We start from the raw sequence: 16689 nt of genomic DNA on the forward strand, positions 1-16689 counted from the left end.
CATCTTTATTTTATGTACTGTTTCTCTTGGGATAAAACCAACTTCACTCATCATGACCAGAGGCCTTTAAGTCTGGTTGGTAGCTGTATTCTTGGATTTATTTTAGTCTCACTCACTACCTCTTTGAACTGATTTATGCCTTTTTGTGTTGATGCCTTTAGCAGTTAACTTCATATTTTGACTAGTTTTTCTGTAAGAAAATACTATCGGAATGGCTTCTAGAAGTGACTTCTCATTCTGGCAAAAATTACCTCTGGTGAAATTATTTCTATTTGTGGTGTTTTGGGCACATAAAGACCAAAGCATGATAAGTATAATATAAATAAAGACTTTAAAAGATTGCCTGTCAGTACTATTCTCTTAAATCAGGGACTTTCTCCTCGAACGCTGTAGAAAGATTAATATTCTACTTTCCTCAAAGGCTGATGAAAAAGAAATAGTAGTGATTTCCAGTTAGAAATTATCAGCTTCATCTTATTTTTAATAAAACGGAGCCAGTCTCTTAGGGGCATAAATGTAGATTTTGAAAGAGGAACTGGGCAGCATGTATGAAGCAACTAGGAGAGAAGTTGTGGACAAGCTTGGCTTAGATGGCTCTTTGCTGGTACTGATTAAATAAACTCAGTGACTTAATGACAAAGCAGAGGTCTAGAACTCAGGTGTCATTGCTGAAAGATGTCCTTTTTCCTTCTCCATAGAAATTGTCCAAATAGCAAGTTGGATGTAAGTAACATAAGGCTTAGCTTACTTTAATAATATTTAAAGTTAGTTTGTTCTTGGACATTTCCCCAGTTGTTTTCCTTTTTTCAATCTAAGAAAAAGCAGCAGCACAAATACTACTTCCTCATTTGGAATAGAGAAGATGTATAACAACCTAAACAGGACAGAGAGTATTGCAAGTGGGCTCCATTCCCACAGTGGAGCTGTGAACTTATCCTGTAATGTACACTTCATAGCTGTCTTACTTGAGCAAATCCTCCTGAGTCCTAAAATTGATTTGTTGTATTGCTTCCACGTTTTTGCCAACAGTTATTCAGACAAAGCTGAAACACATTAAACACCGGTTGAGTTCCCCATTGTCCTGTCTGGCACTCTGTTTCCATCCACAGTGTTCACTGGTGTACATTAGATCACTAAGGGGCTCATTATTACTGAATTCCAGCCAGGACTTCATTTCCTAAACACATGTGCTTGCCTGGTATTGCTTGTAGGCCTTAAGCTCTACTTTTCCCTTGTGTGTGTGAGCACGCGCACATGTTTTTTGCAGAGAATAGATAAAGCAAGAAATCTTTTTAGATTATATTACAATTTTTGTTTCTGTTACACATTCCCTTATGTTGAGGGGATTTTAGGCTGAAGAGAATGCCAGCTCTGTCTAGCGAATGTCAAAATTGGGGCAAAGCAGAATAAGTGAGGAGAAGTGAAGATTTGTTGGAAGTGGAAGAGAATGAGCAAAGTTCACTACAGTTAAAACCACTTAACCTATAGTTACTTTTCCCAGACCCAAGTGAGAGCCTTAAAACTGGCCACTGAATTATGGAAACTGAACTGAAAAAGGCTTTGGTTCATTGCATTCTGTCAAAGTACTTTTCCTTTCCCATTTTGGGTGCACTGATCTCCCCATATTTCTTGTTCTTGGTGGGAAGACTTGGTCAAAAATGGTAATTACTTTTTTATTTAGTTGCATGCTCTTCAAAAGGCAACAGCAAGTATTCATTAATTTCCATCTGATAGAGCTGAACTTTTTTTTGTGGCTAAACAATTGAAACAGGAAATGACCCGAGATACAGTTTCCATGACACCCTGTCACTTGGATCCAGTTTTCCAGAAGATGAAAGACCAAAGCCGGCTTTTGATAGTGAGTAACTAATTGGACTGGCTGATAGTGGGAGTTTTTTAATGTGAAAAATAAAGGAGAAAAAACTGGAACAGCTGTGTTTTGGTACAGTTGTCTAATCCCCAGATAAAACACTCCAAGGACATTGAAATTGAATAGTGCCTTTAGTTAAGGGGAAAAATCTAAAATCTGTCAAAGCACTGGTTTACTTTAGAGGAAATACAGAATATATTTGTGTGGAAAAGCATAAAATAACAACAAAAAGAGAAATTTTACAGAGCCAAGGTACTAAGTGGTGCCTTTTAGAAATCATCTTTGTTGATGCAGAGTATGATTTCATATTTTTAAGATGTCTTCATGTACTCTTGCAGGTGAAAAAAGAGGTTACCTGCTGGATTAGTTTTTCAGTTCACATTTTAAAACATACTCTCAAGTAGAGTAGTAGTTAGGGCTGGTGAATTTTGTTGGGAGGACCCAAAATATCTGTAACTTATGTTAAACAAATTGAGATATTGAGTTAGAAATGTTTTTATTGGCCAGTCCCCCCTATACACATAAAGTTAGGTTTCAATGGTATTTTGCAGCTGAAGAGCTTCTCTGGAGAATCAAATGTGAATAATCCAGGGGTTTGTTGGACTAATAGGTAAAATTTCCTGTATACTATTGGGAAGATCATTGGTTGGGAGATTTAGGTACTAACTTCTGGCCTTGCCAGCCATCCCCCCAGTGACCTGAACCTCTCTTGGACTCTTTCCCTTTCTCCTGTAAATGAAGAGTTTGGAGGTAGTCCATACAGCTCTGTCATTCTGTGTAGGCCAAGCTTAGACTACTCCCCAAATAGAGGTAACAGTGATGAGCATAACAGAAATGCATATGAAAAGGTTAAAATGAAAAGATGAAGAACTATTTTACTTAAGAGGCTCTGCATCTTATCACAGGAAACATGGTATACATGAGAACTGCTTTCTTATATTTGAAACTTGAGGAACGTGGTCTTTTTTTTTTTTTTTTTTTGCGGTACGCGGGCCTCTCACTGTTGTGGCCTCTCCCGTTGCGGGGCACAGGCTCCGGACGCGCAGGCTCAGCGGCCATGGCTCACGGGCCCAGCCGCTCAGCGGCATGTGGGATCTTCCCGGACCGGGGCACGAACCTGTGTCCCCTGCATCGGCAGGCTGACTCTCAACCACTGTGCCACCAGGGAAGCCCCTGGAAAGCAACTCTTGACACCAAGACTGCTAACTCTTCTTCTGAAAGAAATGTTCTTGTTCATCCAGAAGAACGTTTCTATTCTGGTTGTAGGTCAGATTTCTTCTAGACCTGCGTCTTGTTGTGAACCCAGAACTCACTTTTTTATGACACCACTCAATTTTAAGCTCTGGGTGTCCATGCGAGAATAGCCCTTTGTCTTCTCCGGGTCATCTTCCCTAGAGCAGGGGGAAGGGACAAATTGCTGGACAGTCAAGAGCCACTGGTGAGCCCGAGGGCAGGTACTTGAGGGGGGGTGGGTACTGCCACCAGCAGTACAGGCAGGACGGCGGCATCAGCCTGACACCCTTTCCCAGACCGCACAGAAAACGTCTCCTGTCCTCTCTTCACAAAAGCAGGAGGCTGCCTCCTTTTCTCGTGGGCTGCTGGTAAAATCCAACTCGAGAAATAAAAGCTGTCCGTACTGTTGCTCTTCTCGCAACCGTGACGTCGGCGGGGTCTGGAGGGCAGGGTACGGGAGAGTGCTCCTTCAGCTACCTTGGTGGCTGCCCCAGAAACGCGGCTGTCCTGGGCCGCTGTGAGCCAGGCAAGGCTCTCAGTTGGCTTGGAAGCCTTACCAGGTGCAGAAAATCGCTGCCTGAGAGACCGACCGCCCCCCTCTCCTCTTCCTCCTCCCCTTCCCCCGCCGCCCCGTGGCCCTTGCCTTGTTCCCGGCTGCCCATCCCCCAGGCCGCGCCCCCTGCCCGCACCCCGCTCCCGGTGCTCGCCACCCTGGCCTTGCCCAGCCCCTGTCCCCCTTTTACCCCGGCCCCGCCTCTCCCCGGGCCGCGCTCGCAGGTCTCGGTGCCCCAGTACCCCGGCGTTCCGCCCCTTCCCCCCCCCCCCCCCCCCCCCCCCCCCCGCTGCCGCGGCTCCCCGGTGGGCCGCCCAGGATCCCAGTCCAATGTTCCAGCTCTTTGTTTCCCTCCCTTGGGCACTGTGTAGCAGCTCCACTCGGCCGTCCAGCTCCTTTCTCCCCTCGAACGCTCTGCCCTTTGTGGTCCACGCGGAACCCTCGCTGACCCCCTCCTGCTCATGGGGATTCAGGAACCGTGCCCAGCCCACCCCGGGGCTGCTCCTCAGGGTGGCGGCGACCTGGGCCGTCACCTCCTCTTCTGCCGCCAACAATCTCTGCCAGTCCTACCCGCTTTGGGCTGCGTTTTATTTTTTAAAGCAAGGTTACTGAGGGAGTACCGGAGAAAACAGGCGCTTTTTTAAGTGGAAGAGGATTTTCCACGCAAAACATGACGGTGAATTGCACTGCCGGATAATTGCGGCCCTTCACTGGTGTGTCATTATTTTATTCGCGCCTATTTAAGTGCCAGGTGGCAGTGATTCTCTGGCTAAGAAACAGGCCATGAAGGAACCAACGATCTGCTTCACCTGTCTGAACTAAACTGCCGCCCTACACTCATTCATTTAGCATTTAATGAGTACTTAACGCTGTGCTTGGTGCTGTGCTGGTTTCTAAGAATAAAATATAAAAAAGAAAAAAATTACAGAGGCCAAAGTTTCTCATGGATGCAGACGGGTAATGTACATGTCATTTATTGAGCACTTACCAAATACTCTCACCTGCATATCTTATGGAATCCTCACCTCGGTTGCTACTCGGTAGCTATTACAATGGACCTTCTAATGACAGTTAATGAGTGGAAGAGCCAGCATTTAAACCCAGGTACTCTTAACCACTACACCAAACAAGACTAATACACTGGGGCAATGTACTGAGTGCTTCTGATGTATCAGGCAGCGTTCTAAACAGTTTATGTATATTAATTTGTGTAATCTTCCCAACCACCAATGAGGTGTAAGTGCTGTTTTTATTTTAATACAGAAAAGGACTTGGTGGGGCAAAGATGAAATAACTTTACTCGGAGCCACTTGCTAATGACAGCAGAGCTAGAAGTCAAAGCCAGGCAGGGTGTAAATGGGTATAGTGGGAGGAAGTGGTTTTTTCTGCCGGGAGAAGGGTGATGTGTCGAGAGATTCAGAAGGAAGGTGACCCTTATGCTGTGAGACTCTGGTGTATCTTGTGTATCATGGTTGTGTTCCTGCCAGTACACACTGCACCTGTTTATAGAAGCTCAGCAGGCGCCCAGAAAATGTTTTAAAAGTGGAGATAGAGCTTCAATTTACCTGGTTAAATACTTCAGATTGAGCGTTCTTTGTGGGAGTAGCTTCCTTTATTAGAACATGTATTTTTTTGTTGCTGTTTTTTTGCCTCTCTGTGTGGCTTGCGAGATCTTAGTCCCGGACCAGGGATGAAAGCCGGGAATCCTAACCACTGGACCACCAGGGAATCCCCTAGAGCATGTTTTTTGTTGGAGCGATTGGGAAAGTTACAGTTCTAAAGTGGTTGAAAACCATTGATAGGAGCTAAATTTGCTTTTTAGGACCATTTGTTAGGCACGGATTTCAACTTACTCATCTATAAAATGGGATTAATAATAACTACCATCTCGTCTTGTGAGTTCTCAGTGAGTATTACTTTAAGATCCTAGGTAGGGGGCTTCCCTGGTGGCGCAGTGGTTGAGAGTCCGCCTGCCGATGCAGGGGACAAGCGTTCGTGCCCGGGTCCTGGAAGGTCCCACGTGCCGCGGAGCGGCTGGGCCCGTGAGCCATGGCCGCTGAGCCTACGCGTCTGGAGCCTGTTCTCCGCAATGGGAGAGGCCACAACAGTGAGAGGCCCGCGTACCGCAAAAAAAAAAAAGATCCTAGCCAGAAAGGTATTGGAAGCTCATTACTTGTAAATTAGTGTATATTTCATGCATCCTGCTTTGGAGGTTGCTCCTGATCTACTAGGAGCAAACAGGAACAGACTTTGGGGGTCAAACCTTCTCTAAATTTCTCCAGCCAGAAACAGTTCCTTTCACTCTACTCTTTGTGCCTCTGTTATACCACTTACCGTGCACTTCTGCCCACCCCACTAGACCAGGTGCTCCTTGAGCCAGGCACTCCCCTGCTCATCTTTGCTTCTGAGTTTGAAACTACATGCAGCACAGGCTGATTGCGTCGAACTAATGGGCTGCCTGGTTAATAATGTTTAGAATGAAAAGTGATGTTTTTTGGTTTTTTGGTATTCCTTTACTCTCTGGGGTAGAAAAGAAGCATCTTGCATAGACATGGGGAGAGCATTGGCTCAAAGGCCTCTGGGGAAGAGGTGGGGCAAGAGAATGGGGGAACTGGAGTAGGGACCTGCTGACAGCCCAGGAGATAAAGAATGTGGAAACTCAGGTTGAATTAGGAAGATGAGCCAGAAATAGACAAGAATGGGCTTTCAAGGAGCTGGGAGTGAGAATGGAACTTGAGCTCCATTAGGAAATAGCAGAGAGAAAAATGACTTCTTTTTGATATGTCGAAAATGTGATATTAAAAGGAAAGCATATCTTTAAAAGTCAGAAAACTTGAGTTCGTGCCCTAGTATATGCTTGGCCGAGTCATTTGAAGTTGGGGCCTCCATTTCTTTACAGTGGAAAAAATCTGCTTTCCAACACATTTTTGTAGGAATTATATAAGAATGCACATAGAAGCATTCTTGTAGTAAGTGTAAAGCACAACACAAACACTGGTGTGGAGGTGGGTGAGAGAGCTTCCTGCAGAAGAAAGAGAGCAGCATTTAGACTCAGAGGACTTGAGAGCACATGGTCTTTTTTGTGACCTCAGGTTAGCAAGTTAGTCTGTCTAAGCCTCCGTTTCCTCATGTGTAAAATGAGGATAATGCCGACCTGACAGGCAAAGAACATACTCGCGCTGGGACTTTTCTAGAGAACGTGTTTCCGGGATTGGCATTAAATGTTTGCTACTCTCTCACTTAGCTGTGTTCCTACCAACTTCACCATTGTTGCTTCTCTCACTGATCAAATAGTGGGCTAGGTAAGACAGAGGTGTGACTCACAGGGAGAATCATACTCAGTGTCTGACCTGACACTCCCAGGTCTAACACTGATTTACCTCCACCAGACTTAAAAACAAACAAAAACCTCTGAAGCCCAAGACAAACTTCTCCAACCTGGATTAGTTACGTCCCTGGTTCTTCTCTTTATCCTCGAAAAAGGCACTAAGCTCCCAGCCACTTGCCTTTCCTTTGGTGTCTCCCGACATCTCCCCTCTTAAGGTTCTTCTCCCTCCATGATTGGCTGCTGTGTCTCCCATCTTTGCTGCCCAGAAGACAAGAACAAAGGGAAAAGATCTTTTTCTTTTTCCTTTTAAGGCTTTTATTGCTAATTATAAGAGTGAAAGCAACAGAGCATCACAGAAAGACTACCCTGAGACTTTTACAGGACTCAAAATTTAATGAAGTCCATGCTCTCTTTCTCTGTTACCTCATTCCTAACTTATGTGTGTGGATGGAAAATGTTTTCTGCTTTTATTCCTGAGGGTTGGGGCTCATCACCTCTTTGAACTGTCATTAGCAAAGGCCTTATACCTTCCTCCATTGTGGGGCCTTTCATGCTTGCGGTACCCGCCCCTTGTTGCGAGTGTGGAGTTTTCATTTTTTAGAGCTCTTCAGACTGGGTAATAACAAGTTCACGTGGCCTCAGCTCTGTCCAGGAGAGACTAATTGCAAAGCAAATCCCAGGCTGTAATAAGGAATTGTTGAAAGAATACCGTTTTTAATCCTTTCTTTGGCATCAGCCACTTACTATTAAAAAGGTAGGTTTGAATCAACTAAAGACGAATGGCTTTAGTTCATTTATCTTTCTTGGCTTAAAAAAATGGGTAGGAAGGAAAAGAGTCTTAGGGTAAAACACTGAAGTTATTCAGTTATTTTATAAGGCTTTATTTTTCTTTGACCATGAAATTAGCCACAGGGTGCTTTTTAAAGTAGTGAAGTTTTGTTAAATCTCCAAGGATAGAAGAAAAACAATACAATATTATATGTAAATGTGAAGATAAATCTATCAGGTAGATTTTGTGAAAACATATTTTTTGAAAAATCTAATATGTAAATCCATTTTAATATTAGTGACATCTGCATCCTTTCTCGGTTTAATTAGTACTAGGAAAGATACAGACATAGTAGAGACAAGGATTCTCAAACAAAGACTCTTGGATGTATTTTGTGTTGCACAACTACTGTCAAGATGTTTGACTTGAGGATTATGAAGAAATGATAGGTTTCAGAAAAATACATTTTTTTAAAAGGTTGCTGAAAAACTGACAAATCTGGATAATACCTGCTCTACATACACATACAAAGTCACGTTTATGACAGAATAGTGAAGAGGAATTAGAACATTCATTTAAAAAAAACCTATATTTAGGACAAGTTAGGGTGCTTGCTAAAGCTGTTTTTTAAACAAATTTTTACTGGGAGTCAAGAACCAGGAGTCTTGGATGGATTCTCATGCTGGCACTTGACCAGCTGCTTGAACTTGAGCAAGTCAATACCTTCTCTTATCTAAAAAGGAATGGGGAGGTATAGTAGAATCTCTCCCATGGGGTTGTGATGAAGATTCAGTGAATCTTTGAACATTTGTTGCTGCTTTGGCTACCCTGCATCTTAGACACCGTTTTTGAGGATGGACAGATGCTCCTTCTTTCTTCCTGCTCCATAAACGGCTAGGGTGATCAGACAGTTAATATTTTAAGATGATGGAGAAGAGCTTCCAGGGACAGGACAGCCAGGTGTTCATGGTGGCCTTCTAGGGAAGCGGTTTTAGTGATTTGATCTCCTTGGGGATGTTCTCAACTATCTAACCGTGCTGAGTTCCTGCCTCTTGTTGTGTTTCTAATGTCTTTCTGACATATTCCTTTTCCCTAGTTAAGGTAATTTCTGTCTTGATTTTTTTTTCCCCTGGTGGTGGTCATCATCCAGCATTGTACAGTTTTCAAACTATAGAAACCAGAAATTGGCAGAGAGATTAGCCCACTGGGTTTAAGATTCAGATAAATTCAGATAATGTCAAGTGCCCTTGTAAGTCTCTCTGCAAGACTGTTGTATAATTTAAATGAGATATTGCATATTGGAGTGCTGTGGGACCCTGGAAGTTCGCATTTGTAACTTGTTATTCCTGGAGGTTCTGATGAGGGGGAAATCTGTGGGGTGAATATAGCTGCGGGTATTATTTGGGATTTAGAATGTCAAAGAACAGATACAGGATTTGGAAATGGTTCTGGTCCTTGCATTGGGAGTCCATGTTGAGCCAGAGAATGCAAGACATTTTTCTTCTGCTTATAAATATGTGGTAGGTAAAATGCACAAATATCTTGTGACTGTTCTTATTTTTAGTGTACCTGAGGTCTCTACAGGCACTCCAGGACACTTAGAGCAGATAGTGATGGTGTGATACTGCAACAGGGAGAGTTGAGAGAACATTGCAAATGAAGAAGATGAATGTTTACTGAGCTCCTATAGATCAGGCACTATATGTTAATCTGTTTTTTTTCTCATTTGATGTTACTTTATTTTATAGATGAGGAAATCCTCACTGAGAGAAAGCCTTAGTAGCTTGCCCAGTATCAATTAGCAATTTGTGGGGAGATTGAGCATTTTTCAGGGCTTTTATATTTCAGAGTCCAGGCTTTTTCCATGCCCTTCAGGCTAGGATAAATGGAAAATTAAAGAAGGAAGTGGAATAAAGAAAGACTTGAGAAGAGAATAGAGGTTACCTAGGAAAATAAACAACCATTAGGTTCCAGAGATAGATTATTGAGAAATAAAAAGGGATAAGGGAATTATAAAATTGTGAGAATGGAATGGTCTCTTTCTTTAAAGGAATAAAGCTCATCGCCCTCTCTAGCTGATAACTCCTGCATTGACGTGGTCACCCAGCCCCTTTCTGCGATAGTGGTGGGAGCATCTTACTGAATTCCAGGACTTCTTTTGGCTCCAAGTTTACCTGTCTACCAGTAACCTCTTAGCAATTTCAAACAGTCATAAGCACTTTGAATTGGTAAAGCTATGCAGCAATGTGGTTGTGAACCAGATGTCTAGAATTAAATTGCTTTGGTTTGAATCCCAGCTCCTCTGCTTACTAACTGAGGCCCTGGAAAAGTCACATACTCTCTCTAAGCCCTCATCCATACATGGGGGCCACCTCATACTTTTGTGAGGATCAAATGAGATAAAGCATCTGGCACATAGTGAGGCTTTTTGTAAGGGTTTATAAGGTACTGATTGTTATTACTTTCCATAACTCTCTGAGGTAGAAATTATTATTCCCATTTCTCAGATCTCGGAAACTGATGGAACTTCCTGAGAGTCACAGGAAAAGCAAGTGGAAAAAGCAAGTGCCCTGAGGTTCAAGGGCAAATGATTCAACTTTTGCTCTTTTCTTCTTAACACTTCCTACCGCTCCCCAACTCTGAACAGAGAGAGGGAACCACAGGCCAACTGGAATAACAGGAAAAAGAAAAAAAATACACCCAGCAGATGTGACAGTCTTGGGCTAAATTCAACACTTCCACACCTCAAATTGCTACACCTTCCTCTTTTTTTCTCCTAAAGAGGAATTTTCTTTTGAAACTGTTATTTCAGTCGTTTGCATTCTCTATTCATCAGCACATGTATTAGGTGTCACTTCATTTATTTGTTTTGAATAGCTAATGATAGTCTCTTTGTGGGAGTAGAACTTTGTTTTTCAGTATATGTATGTGGTGAACTTGACATGAGATACAGTTAAGTTTTATTTTCTACCAAGTATCTCCCAGACTCTATCATCATCAGGCCACACTATATATTTTACAAAAGATCAGATGCACTTTGTTAACTAAATGTTAATCTCTGGCCTATGAACGTTCTTACACAAGTTCATGCCAAAGAGGCACAAATTTCCATCCTTACTGTGTTCTGTTTTTCTATTATCAGTTGCTGTTACCAGATTCTGAGAGCCTGTCTCCAGAGTTCAAACTTGACTCTACTGCAAGCTGGTTTACCTTGAGTAAGCCACTTGAGACTATGTCTGCAAATTTGTAATAGACCGTACCAGGGTTGTTCTAAGGCAGGTTTTCTCGACCTTGACGCTAATGACATTACGTGTAGTGGTGGAAAAGGCTCTGCTCTGTGCATTTTAAGATATTTAACATCTCTGGCCTCTACCCACTAGATGTCAGCAGCTCCCCCTCTCCTCCACCCCCCATCCCATTTTGATAACCAAAAATGTCAAATGTACCCTGGGAGGGGGCAAAATTGACCCCTAGTTAAGAAACACTGTTCTAAGGTAGAATGCTATATGTAAAAGCCTGTTGCAAGCTGAAGAGCTGTGAGATAACTACTAGACATTTTGTTAAATATCTACTCAAGGTAAAGCACTGTGCTAAGTGCTGTGGAGAAAAGGGACTTACAATAACCATGTGTAAGTTACTGTCCCTGCTTCTGAGCAACTGTATAGAAGGAGGTGATACAAGGTAGAATTTGATAAATCTGCAAGGCTCAGTTAATATATCAAAAGCAAGGCAGCATTTGGCATTTGAGTTATACCTTAAAGGTAGAGATGTAAAGGACTCCAAGAAGAAACTAGTGCTTCGTTTCTAGTCTTTCGGTAGGTTGCCCGTCAGAAAATGGACATGAGTGAAGTAGGCCTTAAATGTATGCAGCAAACCAAAGACTGTATGACCCATCTAAAGGAGGCAGTTTCTTGTCAATGAAAGCCAATTGTTGGTAGCAGGAATGTTAGTCTGGTATTGCCAGATCTTCCAGTTTTTCAAAACATGTTGAAAATCCAGATTTTTGTTAAATGTAAAATTTCCTGAATTTTAAACATTGGCTCAAATTAAAACACCCTTAACATTGTGCTGGTCAAACAAAAGACTGATGCAGGTCAAGTTAGCTTGCCAATTTGCAGCCTCTGGTCTAGGTAATCTTTTCAAGGGGGCCCTTTCCCCATCCTTTCTCTTAAAAAAAAAAAAAAAAACTGTTGGAGGAAAGGTTAAACTGCTAAGTTCCTTCTTACTGTATCCTTTTCATTTCCACCTGTGTTTTACTTTCTCCATTTGAAACTTAGCTATCCAGATAAAGTTTAGATCTAAAGTTTTGACCTAGCTTCAGTAAAATAACATTTTTGGAAAACGTGAGCATCCTTCACTTAAGAATTCTCCAGGGTCTGCAGCTAAAAGTGAAACCTGGAACAGTTGCCAGTAAATTCCTTTTGTAGCCTTGGAAATTCAAAGTGATTTATCACTTGGTGGTAATAACTGGAGACCTCTATATACTAGAAAGAAGTTAAGGGTAAAGAGGCCAAAAATAACAAGTATAACCATATGGCTTTTTTCAAGAGGTGTCCATATGGCTATCTAGCTGAAAAGGACTCTTGCCAGCTTGACTGTGGGTTTTCTTTTCCTTCCCTTTTTTCCTTTCTTTCTTTTCTTTTCTTTTATAGCTTTACATAAAAGTGTTTTAACTTTAACATTGTAAGGAAGGAATTTCTCCTTTTACTCTTCATTTTGAAAAACTGAACTATGGCTGGGGAGGGAATGTTTTCGTAGGCAACAGAGCTAGATTCATAGTTGACCATAGGATTATTGATATTTACCTCTGCAGCAAAGCTATGTGATCACCCCTATTTATATTCTTTTAAGTATCCAGAGATGGCTTAGTTTTATGATGGTGTCCGAGTTCCATGTCTGACAGCCTAGCTCAGTGTGTCACCTTGATCTCAAGGACAAAGTGTGAAATACTTCATCAAATGTCTTGAAAAAATCAAGGTATATATTAGTTCATACAATTTCTACTAGTAAAGTAAATGGCATAATTTGGCCTGATATGTTCTTGCAGAGTCCTTATTTGTCCTTTGTAATTAGAATCAAATCATCTATTTTATATTTATGCTGAGAAAGATCATGAAGTTGACTAGTTCAAGGGGTGTTGAGCTCGTATGTTCTTCCTTGGTCATAATGGAGATATTTTCCCCATGTTCCAGTTTTCTAGATCTCTTTGTTGGCATGTTGGTATCCATGTGATTTTTGTCACGTTACAGTTGGATTTGGGAGGAACACACACACACAACACAGAAGGGTAAAAATTAGGGCTGTACATTAATCTGAATAGTAGGAATTCTTAGACTTTTTTTCTTGTTCTCATAATGAATCCTGAAGTCTCATTAACACAAATTGTTTAACAATTTAACAATGTCTACTCACCTTAACTGAACACCGTACCTCTAAAAAATTATTTCCTTGGGGTATACTGTGGAAAACAGAACCAGGGAGCTGTGGAAGTTTCACTTTCAGGTTATAATGAAAACAGAGAGGAAAAAATACAGACCCTACCACTTGGTGTGAGAGACTGAATTTAAATTACCCTGAGAGGTCTCCTCAAACCAGATGCACTTCCAGTCTGATTGGTTTGACATTTGTCTAGGACCTTTGGAATATAAGCTTAGGCAATTAAAAACGAAAATGAGTTTCTGTCCTTGCAAGTTCACAATATCTCAAAGCATTTTTTCCCCTTCTTAAATCATTTTGACTGTTAGTATTTGTGGTGGTGAGTCTTCCTCAAATGAAGAGTGCTATTATGCAACAGCTGTAGTTGTGTTGCCTGAACGCATGCCAGTTCTGTTCAGATTGAGCCTCAGGGACTGCTTGTTAATTCCCCTGCTGCCTGGGTGAGAGGGTAATGTAAAATTAATGTATGAAGAAAGGCCTGTTATCTGACACTATTGGGGGATGCAGGTGGTCTGGAGTGGTGTACAGAAATTAAACTAACACGCTGATCTGTCTGTATTTTTGGAAAAGTGGCTGGGATTCATGGTCCCAACTCTGGGATTCACTGATTTTAATTTAAAAATTAGGAGGACATTGAAATGTCATCCCTTCCCTTGCCTACTTCTACTTCCTAAATTAAAAGCATGTATAAACCCTGAGATTTTGAGATCCTTAAGTCTTTGGAATTTGGGGTATGCTTCATAGATGACGTGGTATAAGAGTTTGTTAATAGGATTCTCACATACAGACTACAAATATCTGAGAAAATTCTTATTTATTCAAGTAGTCATTTTCTTGATAAGTAGCAGGTAAACTAGACTGATACTGAACACTTGCAGATTAATTCTAAGTTAAGGATAATGTAACATGGGTCCTTTGTTTAGCAGTGTAGTCCCAATTCTTGATTTACCTGTCCTTTTCATATTCTTTTTTTTCTGGTGATTTGGCAATCAATTATCAGTTATCTCTCCATTCTCATTTTAGCCAAAGCAGTTCATTTTGGCATTAAGTGTCCTGTGATGTCCACATATCTCTCTGGCATCATTTCTCATGTGGTCCTAGAATAGCTGGTTTGCTGACCTGCCTCATCTCTAGACTGGGTGCCTGACTACATAACAGTCCATCTTATTGCGTTTGTAATCACAACATCCAGCATGGTGCTTGGCACACACGGGGTACTTAATAAATGTTTGTTCATTCATGAACAAACTAAAGGTTCTGTAATTGAGGTGGTCAGCATTGGAAAGAAGAAAGGACCAAATAATGAGCCAGATTTTTTTTTTTTTGCACTTTAATGAACAGTTCTCATTTAATCCTTAAACCAATCTTGCATGATAGGCATCATTATCCCTGTTTCATCAGTTATTAACCCTGATTGATCTCAGAGCTGGTTGGGAGAATGAGTCTGGATTTGAACCCAGGTTTTCATCTTCTTGATTGTTATCTTTTTAATTTATTTTATTGAAGTATAGTTGATTTACAATGTTGTGTTAATTTCTGCTGCACAGCAAAGTGACTCAGTTATATATGTATATATACATTCTTTTTCATATTCTTTTCCATTATGGTTTATCAAAGGGTACTGAATATAGTTCCCTGTACTATACAGTAGGACCTTGTTGCTTATCCATTCTGTATGTAATGGTTTGCCTCTGCTAACCCCAAACGCCCAATCCCTCCCTCTCCCTCCACCTTGGCAACCACAAGCCTGTTCTCTACGTCTGTGAGTCTGTTTCTGCTTCATAGATAAGTTCATTTGTGTCGTATCACTTAAACGACACATCCGCTTGATGATTGTTCTTACCGCTATATGACAGGAGGATATCCTCTGATATAGAAATGTTTCTAGGGAAACTTTTTTGTAGAGAATTTTATCTTGGAATTTACCAGAGCATTTTTTTTGTATTCCAGACCCTTCCCCTAATAAACGCTGGTGGAGTTCCACCAAAAACAAAACCATAGACACTTATCTAGCAGAGCTGGAATGGAAAATAGATCATTGGAGTTAACTGGAGTCAGAAAGACCTGGGTTATCATTCTGGCTTCTCTACTTACTAGCAATGTGACCTTGGGCAAGTCATTCATGCCTCAGTTTTGTCATATGTAAATTGGGGATACTGTTAGTACCTGTCTCATAGGTTTGTGGGGATCACAGGAGATAATGCAGGTAAAACTCTTGCTATATGTCTGAGACATTTCTCAACAAATGCTACCTGCTGTTGTTTATTAGCACATAGGTACATTTTATGCATTCATTCAGCAAATATTTGAGTGCATACAGTGTACTCTTTTTTTTTTTTTTTTTTTTGCGGTACGCGGGCCTCTCACTGTTGTGGCCTCTCCTGTTGCGGAGCACAGCCTCCAGATGCGCAGGCTCAGTGGCCATGGCTCACGGGCCCAGCTGCTCTGGGGCATGTGGGATCTTCCCGGACCGGGGCACGAACCTGTGTCCCCTGCGTCGGCAGGCAGACTCTCCACCACAGCGCCACCAGGGAAGCCCCTGGGCACTCTTTTGTCCTACCAGTTCATCAATTACCAAAACAAAAGTCCCTTCTGGCATGGAATTTCCATTCCAATTGTCTAGCAGGGGAGAGCTAGACAATAGACATAATGAATGTTGGGAAGTAAATTATATATCGTGTTGGAAAGTGGCTAATGCTATTAAATAAAAAAGAAGTAAAGAGGGGTAAGGAGGATTAAGAGAGTTTGTAGGGGCCTCGGGTGGCCTTTGATGTTGCCATGAAATAGTGTATTCACCACGGGCCTGATTGAGAAAATGACACTTGAGCCTATGACTTGAAGGATGTGAGGGAGTTTGCCATGTGGATCTCTGGGAAGAACCTGGCAGAGGGCTTAAGGTGAGGGCGAACAGCAAGGAGGCCACGGTGACAGGAGGAGAGGAAGAGGCATCACTAGGGCTTTAGAGGCCACTGTGAGTAATGGGGAGCCATTGGGGGGTCTTTTTTTAAAAATTTATTTTGGCTGCGTCAGGTTGTAGTTGCGGCACGTGGGATCTTCGTTTAGGCGTGTGGGATCTTTTGTTGTGGCATGGGCTCTCCTTTGTGTCATGCTCGGGCTTCTCTCTAGTGGTGGTGTGCGGGTTTTCTCTCTCTAGTTGTGATGTGCAGGCTCCAGGGCATGTGGGCTCAGTAGTCTGGCTCACAGGGTTAGCTTCCCCCGGGGCATGTGGGATCTTAGTTCCCCCACCAGGGATCGAACCCGCCTCCCCTGCATTGGAAGGTGGATTCTTTACCACTGGACCGCCAGGGAAGTCCCCATTGAGGGGTCTTGAGCAGAGAAGTGACATGCTTGATCATCATCACCGAGCTGCTTCTCATCAGGAGGAGAGACCTGGGCCGTGTAGCCCCTTGCTCCTCTTTCTCCTATTAGCTTAACCTTTTACACTTTAAATATGTGGGAAACAGTGTATTCCACTACCCCAGGGTAGCTGCCCTGCCTAC

General features: G+C 42.2%; 1 protein-coding gene across 2 annotated transcripts in view; it reads left to right on the top strand.

Moving 5' to 3' along the window:
• The window catches only part of CACHD1 (cache domain containing 1), a gene marked incomplete at both ends in the record, with an annotated part of 214788 nt that overhangs the window by 32582 nt on the left and 165517 nt on the right, over positions 1–16689 (top strand). The window contains one exon of one of the 2 annotated variants that reach the window (XM_079698610.1): positions 1772–1858. The exons of the other annotated variant lie outside the window; for it this stretch is intronic. Within the exon in view, the coding sequence (XP_079554736.1) occupies positions 1772–1858 (87 nt within the window). The remainder of the gene's footprint in view (positions 1–1771; positions 1859–16689) is intronic. 2 annotated transcript variants of the gene reach the window in all.

The sequence above is a fragment of the Hyperoodon ampullatus genome (genome assembly GCF_949752795.1).
Source record: "Hyperoodon ampullatus genome assembly, chromosome: 2".
NCBI lineage: Eukaryota > Metazoa > Chordata > Mammalia > Artiodactyla > Ziphiidae > Hyperoodon > Hyperoodon ampullatus.